At 41.6% G+C, this 24578-nt stretch overlaps 1 protein-coding gene across 3 annotated transcripts in view; it reads left to right on the top strand.

Moving 5' to 3' along the window:
• The window catches only part of Klf12 (Kruppel like factor 12), a 403434-nt gene extending 379090 nt beyond the window's left edge, over nucleotides 1-24344 (top strand). For 2 of the 3 annotated variants that reach the window (XM_029541485.1, XM_029541486.1), the window contains exon 9: nucleotides 15076-24344. In XM_029541485.1, coding sequence (XP_029397345.1) covers nucleotides 15076-15257 — 182 coding nt within the window. In that variant the 3' untranslated portion in view covers nucleotides 15258-24344. The remainder of the gene's footprint in view (nucleotides 1-15075) is intronic. The other variant, XM_021203306.2, reaches the window with a different exon arrangement.
• Nucleotides 24345-24578: the final 234 nt, after the last annotated feature.

The following is a 24578-nucleotide window of genomic DNA, read 5'->3' as shown; positions in this document are numbered from 1 at the left end:
TGTGCAGGAAGTGTAGTCAGGGTGTGCAGGAAGTGTAGTCAGGGTGTGCAGGAAGTGTAGTCAGGGTGTGCAGGAAGTGTAGTCAGGGTGTGCAGATGTGATGATCTCTCAGAAAGGATTCATTCACAGAATCTAGCAGCCACAGAAAACAGCACTGTGGTGCGTGCATATAATGTGAGCAGAATGCAAGGTCAGAATCAGCCTGGTAAGACCCTATCTCAGAAAGCAAATGAAAGGGAAGGAAGAGAAAGAAAAAGAACAAATAATCTCCAGATGCATGTGAAAATACAAAAGACCCAGGAGAACCAAAACATTTCTGAATAATTAAAAAAAAAATTCTGGAGGCATCAACATCCTGATTTCAAATTATACTGCAAAGATTGTAATAAAACAGTATGATATTGGCATATAAACAGACACATTAATCAAGAAAATAAAGCTCAAGAAGAATTGTGGATACTTCGGTCCTTCTTAGAGGGGGAACAAAATACCCATGGAAGGAGATACAGAGACAAAGAGTGGAGCAGAGACTGACGGAAAGGCCATTCAGAGACTGCCCCACCTGGGGATCCCATATGCAGTCACCAAACACAGACACTATTGTGGATGCTAACAAGTCCTTGCTGACAGAAGTCTTACATAGCTCTCTCCTGAGAGGCTCTGCCAGTGCCTCACAAATACAGAGGGGGATGCTCTCAGCTATCTATTGGACTGAGCACAGGGTATGCAGTGGAGGAGCTAGAGAAAGGACCCAAGGAGCTGAAGGGATTTGCAGCCTCATAGGAGGAGGAACAATATGAACCAACCAGTACCCCCAGAGCTCACAAGGACTAAACTACCAACTAAAGGGTACACATGGAGGGACCCATGGCTCCAGCCACATATGTAGCAGATGATGGCCTTGTTGGTCATCAATGAGAGGAGAGGCCCTTGGTCCTGTGAAGGTTCAATGACCCAGTGTAGGGGAATGCCAGGGCCAGGAAGCAGGAAATGTGTGGGTTGGTGAGCAGTGGGAGGGAGATGAGATAGGGGGTTTTTGGAGGGGAAACCAGGAAAAGGGATAACATTTGAAATGTAAATAAAGAAAATACCTATTAAAAAAAGAAAGAAAAGAAAACTGAGAAACCAATTATAAGCCCACATTCCTATAGCTATTCTCTATTTTTGTCAGAGAACAAAAATGCACATTGGAGAAAAAAGATGGCATTTTCAACAAATGGTGCTGGCCAAACTGGATAGGCACATGTAGAAGAATAACTCTAGATCCTTATCTCTCACCCTGAACAAAAATTGGCATCAGTAGATAAAGGACCTCAACATCAAATCGGGTACCCTTTACTATTCAAAACTCAGTCAAGTAGTGACCCCAATTACAGCTCCTGTACCAGATGTGGGACCCTTACTGGATCAGATATAGCACATCTCATCCTTAGTCATCTGATCATAGGGCACTGCCCATGAGGCTATAGGTGCATGGGTAGCTGCAGATGGCATTTCACCTGGGAAGGCCAGCAGTATGCCTTTACTTAAGAGTATATTAACTTTCCAGCCATGTATCATAACTTAGTTCATAACTTAGTTGATTATCTGTCTCTTCCACAAAATATCACATTGGCCCACTATGTTGATAACATAATGCTAATTGGAGCAAGTGAGCAGGAGATGTGCACCACTTTGGATTTGTTGGCACACATGCATATGAGGATAGGAAATAAATACAACCAAAATTCAAGTGCCTTCTTGCTCCAAGAAATTCTCAGGAGTCCAGTGGTATGGGGCATACACCTTCTAAGGTGAAGGATGAGTTATTATTGCACCTGGTCTCTTCCACCACTAAGAAGAAAGCACAATGTTTAAAGGGTCTGTTTGGATTCCAGAAACACCACTTTCTCACGTGAGTGTGTTACTATGGCCCATATACCAAATAACTCAGATATGTAAGCTGTGGGTGCTCTTCAACAGGTCCTGGCTGATGTGCAGGCTGCTCTACCACTTGGATCATATGATCCCACAGACTCAATGGTACTTGAGGTGTCAATGGCAGATAGGGATGCTGTTTGGAGCCTTTCTCAGGCCCCTACAGGTGAATCGCAGAAGAGATCTTGAGACTTTGGACCAAAGCCCTATCATCATCTACAGACAACCATTCTCCCTTTGAGAGGCAGCTCTTGGCCTGCTCTTGGGCCTTAGCAGAAACTGAATGCTTGATAATGGGCCAACTTAAGCTACCCAACACAAGCTAGGTATTATTTGACCCACCAAGCCATAAAATAAGATGTGTACAACAGCAACTCATTATCAAGTAAAAGCAGTATATACATGATCAGGTCAATCAGGTCCTGAAAGCACAAACAAGGTACATAAAGACATTGCCCAAATGCCTATGGGTTTTACTCCTATTACAATGCCACCTGCAGCTCCATATGCACCTATATGTTCTTGGGGTATGCTGTATGATCATTTGACTAAGGAAGAGAAGGCACAGCTTACTCATCAGCAAGATGAGAGCTAGTTAGATGGCAGCAGCCTAAAGGACTGGGACAGGGTTCTCCAGAAGGAAGTATGTACTTTGAATCTATGTTATGCAGGTACCAACCAGACATTGACAGCTACAGTATTTACAGCTGCTTTCTGGGACAACTCTGAAATCCAAAAGTGAGGGAAAATCTTTGCAGTAGGCAGAACTCCAGGCAGTACATGTGGTCATACATTTTGTTTAGAATGAGAAATCAACAGATGTGTGATTGTTCACTGATTCATGGGGTGTAGCCTAGATGGGGGACTTGGAAAATAGGTGGCAAAGACATCTGGGGAAGAAGTATGTGGATAGATCTCTCCAAATGGGCAAAGAATTAGAAGGCACTTGTGCCCCATGCAAATTTGCTCATCAAAAGGTGGCTTCACCTGAGGAGGAGTTCAGTAATCAGAGAGGATGATAGTCTATGGACAGACAGCCTATTTCTCCAGCTGTCCCTATAATTGTCCAATGGACCCTTAAACTTGACAACAGGGACTGTCATTCACCAAGTTTGACCTGGCTGAAGCTGCTGCCGAGTGCCAGATCATCCAGCAGCAAAGACTAATGCTAAGCTCCATATATGACAACATTCCCCAATATGGACCATCCAGTGACCTGGTGGCAGGTTAACTACTTTGGCCATCCTAGAGTAGATACTTATTTTCGTTATGGATTTGCCTTCCCTTCACATAATGGTTCTGCCAAAACTACCATCAGTGAATTCACACACCACCTTCTTCACCGTTGTGCTAGTCTATGTTGTACTGCTTTTAACAGAGCAACTCGCTTCTCATCTAGAAGAATGTTGTTGAGGTGGTAGGTGTTGAATAAAGTTTTGGTCACCTGAGATGACTTTCAGGTCCACAGTTCATTATCTTTCAATGTCTCCAGCACTTGAAAGTGAGACTGGGGAGTAGACACTTGGGATTTCCCTGGTGGGTTGCAGCAGGAACTGTGGTAACAAGGGGCGCTATGTAAGTGAGAAGAAAAGCTTAACGTCTTGGCATACATCTGTGTTACAGGTTAAAGTAGAGCCTGCAAAAGAAAACTTACAGTAACCAGACACGTAGGCAAATAAGTGTTGACACCTCGTGGAAACATAAACTCAGAACAGCCAAAGAAAACAATGTCCTTTGACCTTGAACTTTTTACCTTCTACAAAGTAGATTTTATTGTAGAATATTTACATTCATTAGTGTTTGCTTTCTGGGTGAGAAAGCTAGACTTTGTGTTAACAATACAAATACTGTCTATCCAGTAAGTCGTAACTTGGGCCTTGTCTTCCAGGCCAGTTCTGACTAGATATCCTCGACTATTAAAGCAGTAAGTGGAAGTGTGGAGTAGCAGTATAAAAAGTGATTTAAGACTCATACACACTGTATGCCTGGATGAAGTGGGGTTAACTACTTCAACTGCTAGATTAGCAAGCTCTCAAGATCAAATGTATTAAAAATCATGAAGTAACTTAGAGAAAGGCATGGTGTGTGGAAAGTGGGAAATACTATTGTTATCAAGGTTTGTTTCTATAGAATGACACAGGGGCTCACCTAGTGTTAGTCCAGACAGTTCAGGGGAATGAAGAGTAACACACTGACTGTTTGATTACATTTCCAAGACCAAATAAATCGATCTAACATACAATAGATTGATGTCCTTGGCCCAGGCAGTTCTGTACTTAAAATGTTTTCAAAAGCAAAGATTGGAATGGACATCCAGTTACCTGAACAATTTAATTTGTTCATTAAAAACAGCAAACAGGGTCTTGGAGAGGTGGCTCAGAGGCCCTGGATGCCAATTCCCTAGGACCTAGGTTAAAAAAGAAGAGAAAATTAAAAGGAGAAAGAGCTATGCTTAAAGGCACATGATCCCAGCACTGGAACAGAGCGGAGGACAGGAGGACCCTTGGAATTCCGTGGACAGCCAGTCCTTCCCAGTCAGCAAGCTGAGGGTTAAGGGAGAAAATATACCTCCAAAATCAAAGTGGAGAAGCAGTTAGTGAAGACATTCTATGTCAGCCTCTGGGATCGACATAGGCTTGTGTGGGTGAACACATCAAAAGCATCAAAACAACACGTCTCTCTCTCTCTCTCTCTCTCTCTCTCTCTCTCTCTCTCTCTCTCTCTCTCNCTCTCTCTCTCTCTCTCTCTCTCACACACACACACACACACACACACACACACATACACACACACACATCTTCACATCACACACAACTGCAGAGATGTATTTTATTTATATTTCTTCACAGTAAACAGGGATTACCTTGAGTTTCATAACCATAAAATCAAAATTCTGTAATGAGCAGTTCGGAGTCTCACAGATTGTGGGAATAAATGTTAGAGATGAGCAGCTGCTTCCAGGAATTGAATTCTGCAGCCTAGAACCCTGATGCAGGTTGGTGGCCGTGTTTGGCCATTCGGCCTGATTTTAAAGCTCCAGGTAGCATGGGCTGTGTTAACCCCAAGAGGGAGTGTGGACTACCCCATCCTTGGGCAATGCAGAGGCTTGTAATACCAGCTCTTTCCTGATCTCCAAGTTTCTAGTTCCTTGTCTTGAAAGTACCTAATTTCCTTCCAGATCTAGATATCTGTGAACTTTCATGAACTGATGTAACAGAAACCAGAAGACAAGATAGGAATCTTGACTCCCCGCCCCCCTTCTCTTCCCTTATATGCAAATACCATTCCTCCAGTGAAACAGGTTGTCACAGCAAATATGTTGAGCCCTGAATGAAATGAAGCTCATTTGTCAGTGTCTGGGCCCTGTAACTTTGTAAAAGTTAAACATATTTCAGAAATGCACTTCTGAACCTAGAAAATGCCTGCACTTCCTGTTGCTAAAGGGTTCCTTTTCAGTTGCTTGAGAAAATAACAGAGGAGCCACGGAGAGCTCAGGGTTTTGTTTAACATGGACCTTTTGAAATTGCACATTCCTCTATGTGTATAGCTCACACGTCATCTCCGTATGAAAAGGCGCCTGCCCTTTGTCTCAATCCACATTTACCTTTTAGCATTTCAGGTGGTGAAATGGGAGGCCCTGAAAAAGTGATTTTTTTTTTTTTTTTTTTTTTTTTTGGTTTGGTAGGTTTTGGGAATCCATTCAATACCTCATGTTTTCTTTAGACTTTATTGTACCTTCTGCTGGGTAAATGCCATAGAAAGGCACGGAGCTACTCTTAATCCTTTCCTTCAACCAGAATGGAAAAGGACAAGTATCTCATAATAAATCAGTTTTTGTTGACTGTTTTGAGACAGAAAAAAAAAATCTGATAGGAGTTTCTTATTTTACCAAGACACTTCATTAATAACAGGAGCAAATGCTGCCTGTATATGACTAGGAATTTGTGTCCAACGCAAACTCCAAGACTGCCATTAAAAAAACTGTTAGAGCAACGGCAAAATGATACTTTAAAAAAGTTATTATTAATGAGGGAGTGGAGGTGGTAGTAAGGGAGGGAGTTGGGAGGGGCTTACATCACAGGGCATGCAGTGAGGTAAGAGGACACCCTTGTGGAATTGTTGTGCTCTTTTCACTGTTGCCTGCATTCCAGTGAAGTGGCCCATTGTATGATAAGCTCCGCTAGCCACAGAGCCATCTCAGCAGGCCCCAGATGCCCTTACTCCTGTCTGGCATGTTTGCTTTCTTAAGACTATGCTGAAAATGCTTTATTAAAATATGTTATATCACAATGAAAGAAACTGCTTCAAGGGAGGCTAAACTGTACCCCAAAGGAGAGGCCAAGTGTCACCCAACTAGCCAGCCACCTTTGTCTTTGCATTCTTTGTTCTACGCTACATTTTAACAATATGTCACAAAAACAAAATTACATAGGAAGACTTATTGCTACAGCACTGTACCAAACTTTTGCCAGTAATTTCATCCTCTTTCATAGAATTAACATAAGAAATACCAATCAATAACAGTCTGATAGTGAAGTCACAACCTCCAGGTATTTTGTGGATATTCTAAATATGTTTTAAGCCTGTGAGGGGTTATATTTGTAGTTGTCTAATTACAAATTTGTCATTGCCTAACCCTCTTTTCTAAATGGAATTTCAAAGGTCCAATGGGGCCTAGAAACATGGCTCAGTGGTTAAGAGCCCTGGCTGCTTTTCCATTGGTCCCAGGTTTGATTCCTGGCCCACATCGTGATCACAGCCATATAAAGCAATGGTGACAGAGAATGCAATGCTCCTTCTGCCTCTGTGGGCAGCAGGCACACCAGGGGTGCAGCGGCATGCACACAGTCAAAAAGAAATCCCTACACGTTAATAATTTATAAGAAAGAGGTAGGCATATATTTTTGTTTTCAGCATATTCCTTTGGAAAACAGTTTGAGATAAAATGTGTGTAGGACTCTGCTACAGATAAATTAAACTTCCAGGAAAGCCTGCTGTTCCCGAAGAAGTTAGTGGAATTTTTTTCACTGTCAACACAGTCCGTCTTGGTGAAGACAGAGCTATAAGGAGCAAACCCGACAGCCCTTGGTGCTGCTCCGTTTATATTGTTCACATCTATGTCTTTGTCTTGTTTTGTTGTGTTGTGGGTTTTTGTTTTTGTTTTTGTTTTTGTTTTTGTTTTTTTGACAGAGTCTTAATCTGTAGCAGGACTACCATGGAAATCTCTTTATATCCCATAACAGCATCAAATTTGGGGCCAATCTTCTTGCTATAGCCTTCCAAGTGACAGGATTTCAGGTTTGAGTCACTAGGTCCAACTCTTAGCCAACTCTTCCATAGATGCAATTCTGAATAAAATTCACTTCACATTCTGTCTCTGCCCCTGGCTATATTTTTAAAGTCAAATGCTCATCTTCTTCATATATATAAAGATATCCTTGTTTTATATTCACAAACCAGTTGCAAAAAAAAAAAAAAAAATACACGTTAGAAGCTCTCCCAGTTGCAGACACAGCTGATATCGACATGACTCAATACTGATAGTTTTATAGGCTTTTTAAAAGGTTCTGGAGGACAGTATGTATCCGAAGATCCAGTATTTTGATTCGTGAATTATGAATTATATGCCAGTGACATGGATCTATTGACTGGGATGTACGTTTTTAACATCTCAACTTTTTAAAGACCTTTACATTTTACTGTTGATTCTTTTAATACTCACTCCCCTTAAACAATAAAAACAGATTTAAAAAAAAAAAAACAAACAGAAACTCAAAGTGGTGACGAATAATACCAGTGATTTTTGTGGTTCTAATATACTAAGAAAGTATGTGGGAATTGAATTTTAGGTTTTGAAAACTCATAGTTATCAGAAAGAGAAAACAAATGCGACCTTTACCCCCTTCATGCTACCTGTTGGATTTTAGAGCAAGTTGCCAGGCAACATAACTTCTTCAAGTAACAAAACAATGAACAACCATTTTGTCAGAATAGACTGACTTTTTATTTTTAATTTTATTCTATTTTTTGAGAATTTTATACATGAATACTGCTTTTACTTCACTTCCATGACATACAACTCTCCCATTGCTCCCCTCAAGTTCATCACCTCTTAATTATTATACAATTACTATTTAGCTTACTTTTGCTACACAGATGACTTTAGTTACTATTGTTATTCTCTCTCTCTCTCTCTCTCTCTCTCTCTCTCTCTCTCTCTCTCTCTCTCTCTCTCTCTCTCTCTCAGACACACACACACACACACACTCACATATACACACACACTGATCTTCCCAATGTTGGCACTCCTTCCTAGACTCAGTAGAGTAACCACTCATCGTCGTTTATAGTTGCCAGCTTTCCCAGGTGTGTAAGGAAGCTGGAGATGGAACAGGATTCTGTTCTATCATCCCTGGAACATCCAGAGCAGTCTGCCCCACCCACGTGGCATCTGACCCTCACCTTCCATACCTCCCTATTGTCAGAAAATACTTTTTAAAGTCTCATGGAGTTGTGTGAGTCTTATAAGAGAAGCATTCATTTCCTCTTGTTCAGAACTCTCAACTTAAACGATTTGTTGGGAAATGACATGCATCTGGACACTAAAAGACCACAATGACTACGTGGTCTCACTAAGACATGGAACAAAAGGAAGTTTATGCCATGAAAGATGAAAGCAGAGGGGTGATTATCAGAGAATGAACAGAGCAGAAATGGGAGGAGATGGCTGAGCAAATCGTGCCATGTTCCAGTTAGATGTGTGTAGTGTGTTAATGCACAGTTTACTGCTTATCATAAGTAGTGACATTTCAGAATTTTACAAGGAAAGATTCTGAAAGTTTTCCCTGTGAATGCATGATAAGTGAATAACTAGATGTGTTTAACCCGGTTTAAACACTACAAAGTATGTAGATACATGTAAATGCCGCATGGTGCACAATTAAAGACAGAAAACTTATGGCGATCAGTTAAGATGGCATTTTTGCCTAGTGTGATAAATCACTGGGTGAAGGAGCTTGCCACCAACCAAAGACTAATCCATGGATGCCCCATTGTGGAAGAAGAGAACCAAATATGTCACATTGTGCTTTCAGATCCACATGTGTGCAACTGCACATATGCACACTCCATATTAATTAATTAATTAATTAATTTTTAAAAAGTTAAGTACATTTCAAATAAAACGGCCCAGGGGATAAAGGAGCTTGCCATTCAGGCTTGGTGGCCTGGCTTCAGTCTCCAGAATCTACATAAACATGGAAGGAAAAAACTGATTCTACAATGACCCCTACACATGTATTGGTACCATGACACATGTATATTCCCAATAATGGTAATTATAAAAATTATATTTAAAATATGATTAACAAAATAATTTATTATAATACAATGTTGGGGCTTGATGATTAAAAGAGAACATATATTCAAATAAATAATTATGTTGGAGAATGATACAAAAAAAACCAGAAATATCATGTGTACATGGCTGAGGGTAATTTTAATCTTTGAATTGAGGCTCTTACTTTGAGAATTTGTCTACCATAACCCAAGTATTCCACTAACATCTCTATACCACGCTATCAATGTGTAATATATACTATAGTTGAATAAATTCGCATATATTCAAAAAGCCAACCATAAACAGAAGTGTCCGTCTCTTAGATCTCAGTTCGGTGGGCTCTCAATAGAAGACCAGATGCTCCATATTTTAGTGCACAGAAAGCCACGTGTTTTGTGTTGTAACTAATCAATGTTGACCCCACTGGTAAACATAAACAACCAAAACAACATATAAACAAGTTAATGTAGGCATGTGCCAACAAAAACAATTTACAGTCACTGATATCTAACTTTCATTCAGTGTTTGCAACTATAAACTATCCTGCTTTCCATCTTTCCTTCAACCTTTAAAACTGGGGAGGACAGTTGACCGATTGCTTCTATATGTTTTTCAAGTAAAAAGGGCATAAGTACCATTATTAAATTGACAAAATAGCCATGAGAAGGAAACTGGAGGCTATATATGCTTAAATTAAACAAGTAAATCCAGTTAGTCTACAGATGGCCTGCAGCCCATCTGTGCTCTGGACCACATCATTTTCCCCTATGCCCCGTGAGGTGAGCCTGGATCTTCTTGCACCCCCAGTTATCCTCATACCATCAGCTTCATAGTTATGCATCCTTTCTTTCACCTGCAATAGAAACAGGTTCATCAACCCTGTTCTAACCTCATCTACTACTTCCTCACCAAGACAGAAATACGCTGCATCCTACCACCACCTGAACAATGCTTCTCATCCCCCAAGAAGAAACAGCCTTTCCCAGACTTTCTGGATGCAACAATAGGAGCACAGGCACTAAAATCAACACTTAATAAATGGACCTATTGAAAATAAGAAGCCCCCCCACAGCAAGGAACAAGTGACAGCCTATAGAATAGGAAAAGATTTTTGTCAACAATTCATCCAATAGAGGCCTAATATCCAAATTATATAAAGAACTAAAAAAAAAAAAAAAAAAAAAGATATCAATAAAACAACCCAATCTTAAAATAGGGGGTACAGATCTAAACAGAGAAGTCTCAAAAACAGAACTCAAATGGCTGAGAAATAAAGAAATGTTCAATATCCTTGGCCATCAGAGAATTGTCAATCAAAACTACTTGAGATTTCATCTTGTACCTGTTAGAATGGCTATGATCAAAAAAATGAGTGACAGCTCATTGTACTGCATGTGTGGAGTTAAGAGGAAAGCTTCATACATTGCTCATAGGTGTGCAAACCAGTGTGGCCATTCCTCAGAAAGATGAGAATTAATCTACGTCAAGATCCAGCTACACAACAATTGGGCATAGACTCAAAGAATGCTTTATCCTTCCAAAGAGACAGTAGCTCTCAAATATTCATTGCTGCTCTATTCATAATAGCCAGAAATTGGAAAGAACCTCAAAAAAAACCAATAGATAAACACAATGTGACACATTTACACAACAGAATATTACTCATCCATTTAAAAAGTGAAACAACGACGTTGTCAGGTAAATGAATGGAACTAGAGAAAAATCATTGTGAGTGAGGTAACCCAGACCCAGAAAGACAAATATGAAATATATCTGCTAATTTATGAATATTAGCTCATAAGTCAGTGATAACTAAGCTACAGTCTACAGAAACATAGAGGTTAGGTGTACAGTAAATGCCTAGTGGGGCACTTAAATCTTGCTAGGAAAGAGAAATAAAATAGGTAGTTTTAAATATATGGGGAGGGAATGGAACAGTAAAATTTGGTGGGCAGTGGGACAGAAAGGGGATGGTGGAGTGACAGCTAAAATTAAGGGCCAGTGTGAAAACCTAATACCTAATATCTAATAATAATAATAAAACCTAATATCTAATAATAGTAGAAGCATCATAAAAATCTGTACATATATGAAAGCCATATAAATTGCCTAATAACAGAGAAGACAGAGCCCCAACTGAACATCTCGTACTGGGATTGTTACATCTAATAGAGGTGTTGTCCAAATGCGCCTCGTGGGAACACCCAAACAACCTAGGCTGTTGTCAAGACTCTTAAGTTGTCCTTCCCAAACTGACAGCAAGGCCCCATTGCTGAAAACAACACCTACATAAATCACCGAACGCAGAGAAGTTGAGCTGACAACTACGTAAGGCCTTCAGCCCTATGTGCTACTATCTTTGGTAGTGTCTTTAGGCTACCAAAAGAGGAACATAAACCCCTAGCCAGGCAACCCCTTTGATCTACAGTGGTGTTCTGCTTGCAGGACACTCAAGTGCAATAGTGGCACAAACCTTGTGCGAGCAACCAACCAATACGTGATGTGACATCACCCTATCACATGGAACCTAATGTAGCTTGGGAAACCAAGAAGCTGAGACAAGAGAGCCCAGGGACGTAGGGGAAAACCAAATACCAATGTTCTAGAAAAAAAAAGTATCAATAAAAGGACTCCCAGTGACATTCTTCTGTACTAATGGACCAGTGCTTCACTCAGATCTGATCAGAGAAGCCTGGTCCTGCAGCGAATGGGAACAAATATACAGACTCATAGCCAGACTTTGTGTAGAGATAGGGATACTTGGAACACCCAGCTCTAAATGGAATATTTCCATCAACCATTCTCCAACCCCAAGCCCTGCTTCAGGATTCAGGGAACACTGCTTGAGAGGAGGCAGAAAGGGTCTAAGAGCCAGAGGGGTGGAGGACACCCGGAAAACAAGGCCTTCTAAGTATGGTCACACTCACCTGCCTGTGAACTCACAGAGACTGAGACAACACGTGCAGGGCCTACAGGGTCTGCAAAGGATGGGGCTTTAGAACTGAAAGGAGAGGTGGACACATGCCCTCAATGCAGATGCTATCTCCAACTGGCCACCATTTTCAAATAAAAAAAAAAAAAATTAGCTTTCTCCAAGGGAATCTCACAGGGGGAAACAATCTTGAGTGCCCAGCAGTAGAAGCAAACAGAAAATGAGCTTGGCAGCATATTTAGAGGTTCCTTGTGACATAATGTCATGTTAGTGTTCTCCCTCCCTCCCCCCTCCCTCCCTTCCTTCCTTTTAAATTTTAACTTATATTTTATTTTATTAATATTTTGTTCTTTTTTACCATACAGACTTTTTATCTTTGTGTTTTATCTTTGTGTTTATATGTGTGTGTGAGTGTGTGCGTGTGCGCGCGCACACACACACACACACACACACACACACACACACAGAGTCTTCAAGCTTAGTGTTTATATGGGATCCCTAGGTGTGTGTAATCTGTACAGGACCTCTGTAGCTCTGTTTCTTGTGTCTTTTAGCAGACTCCTTTCCTATTGTTTATTTGTTTTGTCCTATTCCAATGTGTTAGGGTGTGTGTGTGTGTGTGTGTGTGTGTGTCTTATTTTATTATTATACCATAGAAACCTACTTATTTTCTTATGAGAGACAGAAAGGGAGTGAATCTGGATGAGAGGGGAAGTGGGCAGGAATTGGGAGGAGCAGAGGAAGGAGCAACCCTAATCAGAATATATTATGTAAGAAAGAAAGCAATTTTCAGTGAAAGGGTGGCTAAGAGAAGACCTGTTCTCTTTCCTTCCTAGATTTGACTCTTTCTCTCTGGGTGATCACATAACACAAGTCCCTGTTAGGAGATGTCTCTTGGTGACAACCAATTAATTCAACCAAGGAGGAAGAACATTAGAAAAGTTCATGTCTATTGCACTAGGTGACAGAACTCATACAGATAATAAAAATATAAAAGCCATCAGCAACATTCACCGTGTAAGTAGATGCCACTCGTTGCCAGGGATACATTCTGTTCTAGATCTTCAGTTCGTTCTCAGTTAGACGCTTGCCTGGTTTGTGTTGCAATAAGCCTACATATTTGGTCTCCTTGGAACAACTGGAATGGATTAGAAGTTGAGGTTTTTGGTCAGTGCAATCAGGATGCTCTTACTTGAATGGATCCTTTCAGCGGATTGGGGTGCTTCCTGTGGTCCCAGTTAGTACCTGAGCAGTTCTAGATTCCCTGCATCTGAACCACTTATTCACTCTCGTCTGAAAGGACCACTTGATCCTAAGACCCAGCGCTAACTTAACAGTTGAATTAGAAAAATACCAGTTCATTCTAAGCTTGCTCAGAATTTACCATGTTGGCTTTACCTAAATATTTCACTTACAGGGACCGGAGGTGTCCTGTCCATTTACTGCTGCTGCTGCTGCTGCTGCTGCTGCTGCTGCTGCTGCTGCTGCTGCTGCTGCTGCTGCTGCTGCCATGTTCCCTCCCCCTCTCTCTGTCTCTATCTCTCTCTGTATCTCTTTCTCCATGTATGTGCTGCATACACACACACACACACACACACACACACATGCTTTCAGTGTGCGTTGTGTGTGTTACATACCCATGCTTGCCTACACATGCTTTGAGTGTGTGCATGTGTGAGAGACAGAGAAAGGTAAAGAAAGCTTTATAAAGCAAGTGTTATCACTCTGTTAATTTACCCAGGGACTTGCTTAAGTCCTAACCTAGGCTCTAGGGACAGTAAAAAGCAGGGCTTCCGACTTAAGAATTCAGCAGCCTTGGAGGAGACCAGCCTCAAAATAAGGTCATTGTATATTATATTAGTGACTTAATTGAAAGAGGATTTAAATTGGGCGAGAGGGCTAAGCATAGAACAAACTGTGTCTGAGAACACAATAGTTTAGTTATAATCAGAATTATCTGTCCCTCTGTGGTGTAGTGAAAGATGCTGAATTCAGAGCCAGGCGCATCTTCCCCCAGGCCATGGGTAATTTCCTTGCACATTGGTTTTGTGACCTGTGAAGTGGGGGGTGCTTTGCAGCTCCACACACAGGATTAGCATCAGCTGCCTACCCTGTCGTCATTATAGGCCCCACCATTGTAGTCCATTGGACAGATGGGACAGGAGAGAGCAGTTTTGTGGGGTTGCACGGGGACAGAGCTTCCATTTGGAAGAGAGCTAGGAAAACAGTGCACCCGGGTCAGCTATTGTCCTGCTCCCCCTGGGAGCCCATTAGACAATGGAGTGGCTATCTTTTCCAGCACAGGCTTTGGATATTTTACTGTCCTTACAAGCTGACTGAAGGGCCCGGTCAGGTTACACAGTTCTTCACTTTTTACGGGGACTTTCAGCCTTAAGTCCAACTTCAGGATTCCTCGGGCTCAGTTTGGTTCTCCAGTCTTGAAAAACGTACTTGCTTTGGCCCAGCTAAACTATCTAAGATTTCTTCCCAAGGGAGGAAGAAAATGTAGATGTTTGTGCATAACATATATCTAATATCTGCGTATCCTTAACTGTTCTCTGTGACGTCCAGCCCTAGAGCTAAATCAGACTTGAAGTGTTAATACTTTCTCTTGAGCCCACCAGTAAGACAAGCAAACCACGTAGCATCGCATACTTAGCTACACAGGTGAATGTTAGCCAACGTGTCTGATGTCACAGCAGGAAAGACAAAATTGAAACTCACCTCTCCGTCCCCAAAGCCCCTGGTGGCATGCTAAGGTTTCCTCAAAGAGACCTGCCAAATGGAACACCCATTGACAAGGACATTTTCCCAGCACCCAGAGGGTCCTGGATTGTTACAGAAAAAGAATGGAGCCCCAAAGCTTGTGTGTCTTTGTTTCTTCCAGGAGAGAAGCCCTACAAATGCACATGGGAAGGCTGCACCTGGAAGTTTGCCCGTTCAGATGAACTGACCAGGCATTACCGCAAACACACGGGAGTGAAGCCATTCAAGTGCGCGGACTGTGACCGCAGCTTCTCGAGGTCAGACCACCTGGCACTGCACCGTAGGAGGCACATGCTGGTGTGAGGAAGGCGCCAGTCCAGCTACGTGCAAGAGCTGGGTCTCTTCAGGAGCATCTAACTCAGCAGGGCTGAGCTCCCTCTACAGTGTTAACGTCAAGGGCACCGCCATTCCCACGGTGCCTGAAACCAGAGCAGGAACAAGAAGGAACCCTTCTCCCTTCGGCCTGAAGGTAACCCCCCATCATGACCACACGCGTGAGAGAGCCGTCTGCGTTCACGCTGGCCTGGGAGTTCAGCGCCTCAGGTCCTGAAGAGACAGGAATTGTTTTCCATGCTATGTCCTCTGCCATTGAAAAGATGTTTGTAGCTTGTACATTTTCTGAGCTGGCAGACACTCTGCTATCAGTCCCTTAAAGGTCATCTACCGCAAATTGATGGTTAGAGGAGACCTTCTCAGTTGGGAATATTCTTCTCTTCCACCCCACCCCGACCCTAACCCCTTTTGACAACAATTTCAGTTCCTATCTCAGTAAGCTAGAACACACACCCAGTCTGTTACCAGCAAACGGCATGAACTAGAAAGGAAGGGGCTACTGGAGGCACTATGTTACCCGAAAAGAAAGGCACACAGAAGTAGCCCTCTGTGCTAGAGGTGGCGGACCTAGATAGCGCTCATACCTTGTCCTCATGCCATCCCCAAAAAGAACCAACATTGAGTCTTTTCATTTGTTTGTTGTTGCTTGTTTCTGTTCTGTTTCTGTTTTGTGCATCTGTTCCAACAGAGGGGCAGAGCAGTTTCTCAAAGACTAGCCCTGCCCCGCCCTGGCGTGGACTGACAGGGTGTTCCGTAGTTGAATAGGAAGAGCCTGTCTAAAGTAATAACAATAATAATAATAACTACTGCCCCACTTCGAATTGCAGTGTTCTGTCACCTAGGCACCATCTCCTCCTGCCCTTAGTGTTTGATTACAAAGAATCGAGGAGAGGGGGGCTTTCTTAGACACACTGGCACCAAGGTAAGAGGTGGAGCTGCCCAGGCAAAGTCACTGAACGTGAAAACGAGACAAAGCAGAGATGGAAATAATGCTCCTCTTGAGGAGAAAAGCAATAATGAACAGAAGGACTTTCCTACAATAACTCCACTGAGGACTCACGTTACCGATTTTCATACTTACTAAAGGGACTGTAAAAAACACCCCAGCATTTCAGATGTCTTAGTTACAGCCACAGCACGGAGGTAATCTTTCCACTGTCTGTTGTCCTACTTGCTTAAGTACCACAATTAAAGATTACGATCCCCACTTCTTGGTTGGAAACAGTTACTTGGTGACTAGAGAGGCACGGGAGGCAGAGCTGCGGATGAACTCTTCAGCCCGTGGGTCTGTTCTGCTCGGGCCTGAGTTCGTGGAAAGAGTGTCCCCATGGAAAGCCTGCCCTGGTGCTACTTCTCCAACCTGGAGAGCCAAGAGTCTGACTCTACGCGGTTCACTTTTTAAACTGTCCCAGAATCCCCGTGCTCCCACATTGGCATCCACAGGGACAAACCACCTGCTTCTCCTGGGAGAAGGGTCAGAGCAAAGTTAGGTTCCATCCTGCCTCTCGAGTGAAGAGCTTTTTGTATTTAGCAAAATGTACAGGAAAAGCAATACATCCCCAGCAAGCACTCTTTCCAAAATAGTTTGTCCCCACTGAAAGCGGCTGTTTTCCCAGCTTTCTGTGGCAATTGGGTTTGGTGATATTTTTGTTGTTAAGACATTTTATAGCTTAAATATTAAAGGTCTCCAGTGAAGGCCTTTGCAATATATTTCAATGACACACTTGATTTGGGGAACTGCGCAAATCAACCTCATAGGGTTCCTCGCTCAGTTTTAAATGTCTGCACATTCTAAAATGATTTCTGATGACAGTTATCCTTTCTAGTATCAGCTTCTAATCAGGATAATTGTATTCTGACAAAGCAAGAACTATGAACAGTACAAGGAGAACCATTTGTGTCGGGTAGCTTTGAAAAGACTTTTAATAACTGTCCAGGCAAAAGTAGCGTGATTTACAGGTCAAGTCCCAGCTTCAGAAATCTGTGCTCTACATTTTCTGCCAGGTATAAAAACTTCATCAGGCAATTTCCCTCCTCCAAGGGCTGTAGTTCTATTGATAAATAGCTTCAGCTATACAGGTTGGTACCCACCAGCCAGCAGGATTTTTTGGTTTTTGGGGTTGTTGCTTTTTTGTTGTTGTTTTTTATATACCAACTGGAACATTTTTAAATCTGTACTGTATGCACTTCCTACTTCTCATTGCCTGTAATCATCCAGAGTAAAACCAGGTTTCCTGATGCACGCCAGCATTAGTAACTGGCCAGGGCAAAGAACCCTAACAATGGCAAACAAGCATGACCCCCCAGGCGCTGGCCCCCCAGAGCCTAGTTGGCAGGTCGTAAGGGAGTCACTCAAGTTAAGTATACATGTGGCTTAGATCCGTCTGCTCTTGTAGGAGCCGGTCCTTTTTCCACTGAGAAGCATCTTACAGGTTTTACAGGGAGAATTCACTGATCTAACAAGCAAGGGAGGCTTCCTGACTGACATCTTAATTTAAATTTAGCACAGCACTAAGTGAGTTGTACCTCTCTAACAGCATAAGAAAGATGTGGGGGAATGAGTTCTTCCCCCTCGCTCCCTGTAAATGGAAAGCATACTGAGATGGTAAGGTAATGGAGAAAACCTGCCACCATTACAGCGTTTCCCTCTTTTTTGACATAGCGATATTTTTTAGAAGAGATGCAAAGCACAAATGAACACATCCCTGATCTGGCCCAAGAACTGGGACGTATTTGGCACTTGTGCTGGAGGATGTAACCAGTCCTCCTCGGTAAGTTTCCGAGGTGTGTTTCCTGCATAGCAGAAAGTGGTTTGAGACTGAAGGAAATGGGATATCCTTAGGCACAGAAAAGCCACCACCCATCTCATAGGCCAGTTTAGCTTCTTGCAAAGCACAGTGTATGGTAAGCTATCAGAAGAAGAAAGAGAGATTGTGGATCCTAAAGCTTCCCTGTGGTTTCCTAAGCAGTGCAAGCTTTGCTTTCACATTTGAAGTGGTTCATCTTGCAGCTAGGGAGGTGGGGTGTGTGTTTGGGAACACCTCGCGCGCGCACGCGCGCGCGCGCACACACACACACACACACACACACTGGGGAGAGCCAATTGTCTCCTTGAAATGTAAAAGCTGATGACAAGGGAGTTGGCCTATTAGGGGTTTTCAGAGAGCCCCTTATATTCCAATCTCAAGGTTACATAAATAAAAACGAGCACTTTTAAATATCACTTTAGAGATTAAAAGGGAAACAAGATAAGTGAGGGGAGGGGAGGGCTTTCAAAATGCTTCCGTGTTTACAAACAAGGGTTGTAGGTGATTAGAAAGGCCATGTTCACCATGGTTGAAATTTGGAACAGCTCATGCGAAGACTGTGTTCGCTTTCATGCAACTTGTTTAATGTCAGACTGCCATTCGAGTCTGGACTGGAAATGGAACTCTGCACTTTGAGATCAGCTCATTAGAATGATAACGTGTATATGGAGAAAGATGCAGTATTCCTTAGTCGGTGTGCTTTGTTTACTATGTGTACCAAAGCTTCAATTGAATAAATCTGGTGAGGGGAGGCCTTCGGTTGTACTCACATGCCGTGGCTTTGTTGTAGTGACTGCCTAGAAACGTTGCTGAGATATTGTCAGGAGGTTGTCCAGTCGCTTGTGTAGTGAGGATTCTTAGAATTAAAGCAGTGTTAATACCAGCACACATACAGTCTGCATAGAAAGGATCCAATGTGAGCTAACGTTGGTGAACTACATAGGCCCAGGAAGCCTTAATACTCATAGTTCACATCAGAGTTTATTCTTTACCATTGCCTGTAAGTTTATCACATAAGTGTAGGCCACCAGCCAGCTCTCTATCTCTTTCCTTTTCCTGAGGTTGTGTATCCCACAGAAATGTTTTCAGATTAACTCGGCTCAGTTAAGGAAAGAGGTTTGGCCGGCCATGTCTTCCATATTCCATGTCTACTTGTTCCCACACTGCCTTTCACTTATCTGGACAGACACCCTCAACACATGCACCTGTGTGCACACATCTGTATATGCAGCAGCCAGCAGGCAAATAAATATCAGCAAAGACCCTTTTTTAAGGAAATAATTTGTAATAATCCATCCTATGTAGAAATGTAAGTTATTACCCGACTAGAGAATCAGCTTAGAATACTATGTAACTTTGCCTGCGTTTTATAGTTAAGAGATGTATATAAAAAATTTAAAATGCTATATTTTCACAATTTCATTATAGAGTAATGTCTGTTTAGCAACCCATGCCCATTGGTATTTTAAATATGCTAAATATTGAACAATTGCAATAGAAATTCAGATTTTCATAAGAAAATAAAACAGAGGGATACTGCATCTTTAAAAAACAGAGTGACGCTATTTTACTGTATTCGTAACATATGTGATAGTGGAAAAGTATTTTCAAACATGCAAATTTTACAGAGGTTGTAAATAGTTTGATGACGTATGTTGGGGGAAAGCTTCTAGTTTTCATCACAATAAAAAAAAAAAAAAAAACCACTTGTTCAGATATGCCTTGTGTATGGATGATACACACAATTAGCAATGTTGCCATGGGAACTGGTCCCACTTGTTGATGTTCTTGGTGCTTGGTTAGAGCTGAGTGGCCACTTGTCATGGTGTAGCTAGAATGATTTGAAACTCAAATGAAGTCATGTTTTCTAACTTGTCATGTCTTTCTCTTGGGACTGAAACAATGAGGACTTACTTGTTCTAGAAAGATTCATCTAGCAATCATTCTCCCCGCTCGCTTACCTTCTTCCTCAGCAAGATGGTTTTCGATTTAGAAAACAAAATGAAATACAGGTATTTATTTCTTGTTTAGGTTCCAGAGGGATTGTTCTCTGGTCTAGGTGTCGATTGATGAGGTTAAGTGTATGGATATGGCCACATAGTAACAGATTCTGCAGTGGCAACAGGAAAAAGGTAATGCCCATTTTTTTCAGAAATGAATTAAATGCTGAAAGTGCCTATCAATGAATGTGACCAATGAGATAATCCTATACTTTCACACAGCAATAATTATTTATCATACATGGCTTTTCCTACACAGTTTGAGAGCTCTCTCTCTCTCTCTCTCTCTCTCTCTCTCTCTCTCTCTCACACACACACACACACACACACACACACACACAGGGGGGGGAAGAAATGCACATAGGAAATTAAATCTGTTCACGCAAACCCACAGAAGAGGGCTTTCATCACTTTGAAGTATAACGAATCTTATTTGCAATTTACTATCTCTTCATTCCGTCTTTCTTACTTGAATATAAGCAGGCGATATATATGGAGATTAAGGTTATCTTTAGCGTACGTGACAATTATAATGTTCAGATAAAAAGTTTGACTGTGATGGACCTCAAACTTATGACAGAGCACGTATAGTTCAGACAGGCTTGCTCTGCTAAAAACACTGACGTACTTAGAACAGATTCGTAAGGGATTTTTTTGGTGTGTCTGCTTTATTTTACCCACTTAGCTCAGTGCACAAGTCCATCTTTATGTGCTTCATTATCTTTTCACCTGACATGTACCCTTGTATCATCAAGGAGCATTTAGAGATGCACATTGACAAATTATCCCTCTCCCCCTACCCCCCCCAAAAAAAAAAGTCCTCGGATACTTGTGAAGGCCTTCAGACAGGCATTTAGTTCATCCTAACAGTTACCTCACAATGTACAATCAGAAGCCTATAAGCTCTTTTTTAAAATGATTTTATAACTACAAGTAGAGTCGGGGGTAGAAAAGAGACTGCGTATAGACATGAACCCATCCTGTTCTCCAGCCTTGCTCACTCAAAGCATGAGTCCACCCAGACAAGCTGCTGAGGCTACGAGAAAAGGTGCACTCTTCCAGAGCCAAACGCTCGGTGAGAACAGTTCTTAAAGAATGGCAGTGAATACACAGTCAGGTTTTAGACCGTGGATGGTACTAGAGCAGGAGAGCAGCCTCCAGGCCCCATACTCAGGTTAGGAAAACCATCTACTGTTCACCCTACTCTGTTTTAAAAATGGAGGGTGAATGCAAATGCATCAGGAGGTAGATGGGAAAACCAAACAGGTACCACGTCAAAGCACAGCTACTGCGGTCCCTGGTCTCACTGAACTCAAACCGTCTGACTTCCTTCTTTCCCCATGTTGTCTGAATGTGCTAAAGTATCCCTTAAAGTTCAAAACTCAGTGCACGGGGAAAATCCATAGCTACTCCTAATTAATTCCCTGTGCTGACCGCTGCACTAAGAATTCTAACATTACCGTCCATCTCTACAACCATTATCCAGTTCATGGATGAGAAGCTGAGGCACAACAGGAATGGCTGAGATGTCCACGGGTACAGACTAAGTGGGTAGAGTGGGAATACATAACCTCCTGGCTCTTAAGCCTGTATTCTTTCTGTTGTAGGCACACCCTTGTTCCCTATTCCTGGCAGCCACATTCCCAGTCTCTTACTCAGTTTAGTTCTGAGGGCCCTGCAGGGATAAATAAAAGGACATCACCTAGCACATGGTATGCCTACAGCAGAGAGGATTTTAGATCAGAATCTTCCTGGAAAGTCACTGATGGGTGGTCATTCTGGACAAACATTGAACCAGAGATCTCCCTAAACTTGGCACTTTCTTTCATAGGTTTGCCCAGAGCCTCTAAGATTTTCAAAACCTTTCTTACTTCCCACTACAATTTAGTCCCGGTTCGTTTTCCTCAATGTACATATTTCCGTTTCCCTAACAGATATGCTCTAATCTGTGAAAGGGCATCTGAGACCCTCACCTGAGTAGAGCCACTTCTTAACTGCAGAGGCCACTCTTACAGGTGTCCGTGAGTAATGACGTCAGCATGCAGACCAGTGGACAGGTCCACTTCCAGGCCTCACTTAACAGCACTGCCTCGGAATGTTTTAAATAGTCTCATAAATAATTTGCTTACAGTATTGTTAGTTTGAGTTTTATGTGAAGAGCTGTCTAACATCAGAGAAATGAAATCCCTCCTTGTCTGCATAGAAGGTCCCTGACAGTATTGATTCATGGACCCGCTAATGGACTTTGAAAACATTAACAATGCCATTTCTCAGAGTGTTTCAGTTTGTGAAAATGAATCTTCTGAATTATGATATTTCTCCCTGTTAGTTGGCTGGGGGAAGAGATAAAAGCTGTATAAACAACTTCTCTTCCATGCTGAAAGCAAGGGTCTGTGTCCACGGCCTCCTTGTAATGGGGACTCTTGTCGCTTAATTGAGTTTCAACAGTTATTTCTCAGATGACAAAGCCACCACCCTAAGTGGGTTGACAAGTGGGAAGGGTCACATCCATAGCCGTTTTTTTCCCCCCCGAATTTCATCTCTAGAAATGTGAAGTGTTTCAGTGACGCTAGTTATGAATTATTCCTTTTTCAAATGCAGGTGTAGCCAAGTCCTTGACAGAGATTAATCTTTGTTGAGAAATGAGGGTTCATAAGAGAGAATTCCTCTCCAATTCTACTACTAAAAGTGTCCAGTCAATCAAAAACGAAGATATTTTAGGAATATTTTGACATCTCCCTTTTATGCTCATTTTGTTCTCTAAAAATACAACATAAAACATGACAGATGTTTTTTTTTTTTTTCCCCCAACTCATGTTTCTAGCTTCCTTGTGGCAGGATTTTGTGATTGTATCCAGACCATAGAATATATTTTGTTCCTCAAATTACTACATTCAGTAGGTACTGTTGAACCAGGCACTGGTGCCTACATGCAAGGCTCTTTCCTATCAACTTGTGTGTGTGCAACTTGTTGTGTTTGAAGGTTCATCTTTGAAAGCCACTGTCTCCCGCCATGGAATGGCGGTTGTATTGTTTTGTCCATGTCTATGTGGGACACATTACATCCCATGGCAAAGCAACTATAAATGGATGTGAGATAACGAATTAACAAAACCAACTTGAAAACATTGTCTTCTGTATTACATCATCCTGCCTCATAATGCTATTATGTGTATCATGATCACCTTTTACAAAGAGAAACCAGCAAATTCATGTTTGTCCATAGAAGGGTGTACTAGGAATTGTCTGTGTTGTGAAACTATGAGAACAGACCACCTTTAATATCTCCACCTGCCACTTAAAATGACTTAGTTATAATTAGTAGTAGTCTAGACGTTGCTCTTGGTGTGTGGGGGTCAGTACAGACGTCATAATCCTTTGAATAAGTCTCCCAGTCATATCTGAAAAAAAAAAAACACATGAGAATAAAGAAAAACATCATCTTTGTCCAAATCAAGCAGACATCTCTTTGCTTTTCCTCAATACTGAGCTCATTACACATGGTGATTGGATCACAAGATCTTTCTGTGTAAAAATACAAAAAAATGTCGTTTACTTATTCTAGGCTGGAAACCTCTGCACAGGAAAGTGAATAGATGAGCTGCTTCTGGTTCATATTTATGGATGTAATCTTACAAAAAGACTCTTGGCCATATGACCCAGAGAGTTAGAGTGCCCAGAGGAAAGCCTACATATTAAAGGAAAAATTCCCCCGAAGAGGCTGGCAAGCAAATGTGTTGAGTTCTTAAATCTTTGTTCGGTTTTTCTGTTCAGAGTTTTAATTGCAAATGAATTTATTTCTTCAGCTTAAAGATCTAATTTCCTAATAGTTTTCTCCGCATTTATATACTCTGTAGTGTTTAGGCAGCTCCTGTTATAAGTTTATTAATATTATGTAAGTGTTGTTCTTGTATTTATGTATAGTGTATGTATTGTAAATATACTCAGAGCTTTTCCTTTTTACTGTAAAATGGTGATTTTTTTTTTGCCCTATGATAATGAAAAGGGAGACTCTCCTAATGAGGTTCTCTCAGAAGATTATTCCAGTCTATTCTCAGAGATTTAAATGAACAAGTGTTATCGTTTTCCATGGTGTCTCAGACATATTCTGTTGGTGCATCGCTTTTCTGTATTCAACTTTCCTATGAATTGAGCTGTGAACTGAAATAGAGTTTAAACCTTTATCTGTATGCATTTGTATAATTATCTGAATGAAGGCATGAAGGTTAAATAAAGCATTTTGTATGGAACAAGACTCCCTAATTATTATCCAGGCTGAGTCGGGAGCTTCGGAAATCATAGTTATTAACCATTCTAATTAAACCTTTGTTGGGGAAGTCTCACTGCTTGCAGATAGTGTATTGAAACCCCAGGAGAAGATAGAATCTGTGCTTTTAAAAGAATGAGATTTTTATTTTGCAACAACCGTCACCTAAAAAGAGACTCCTAATGTTTTCATGATTAACTCACTCAAAGGTGGTCCA

This window comes from Mus pahari, chromosome 8 (genome assembly GCF_900095145.1).
Source record: "Mus pahari chromosome 8, PAHARI_EIJ_v1.1, whole genome shotgun sequence".
In the NCBI taxonomy this organism is placed as follows: domain Eukaryota; kingdom Metazoa; phylum Chordata; class Mammalia; order Rodentia; family Muridae; genus Mus; species Mus pahari.
This window is presented reverse-complemented; position numbering and strand designations above follow the sequence as displayed.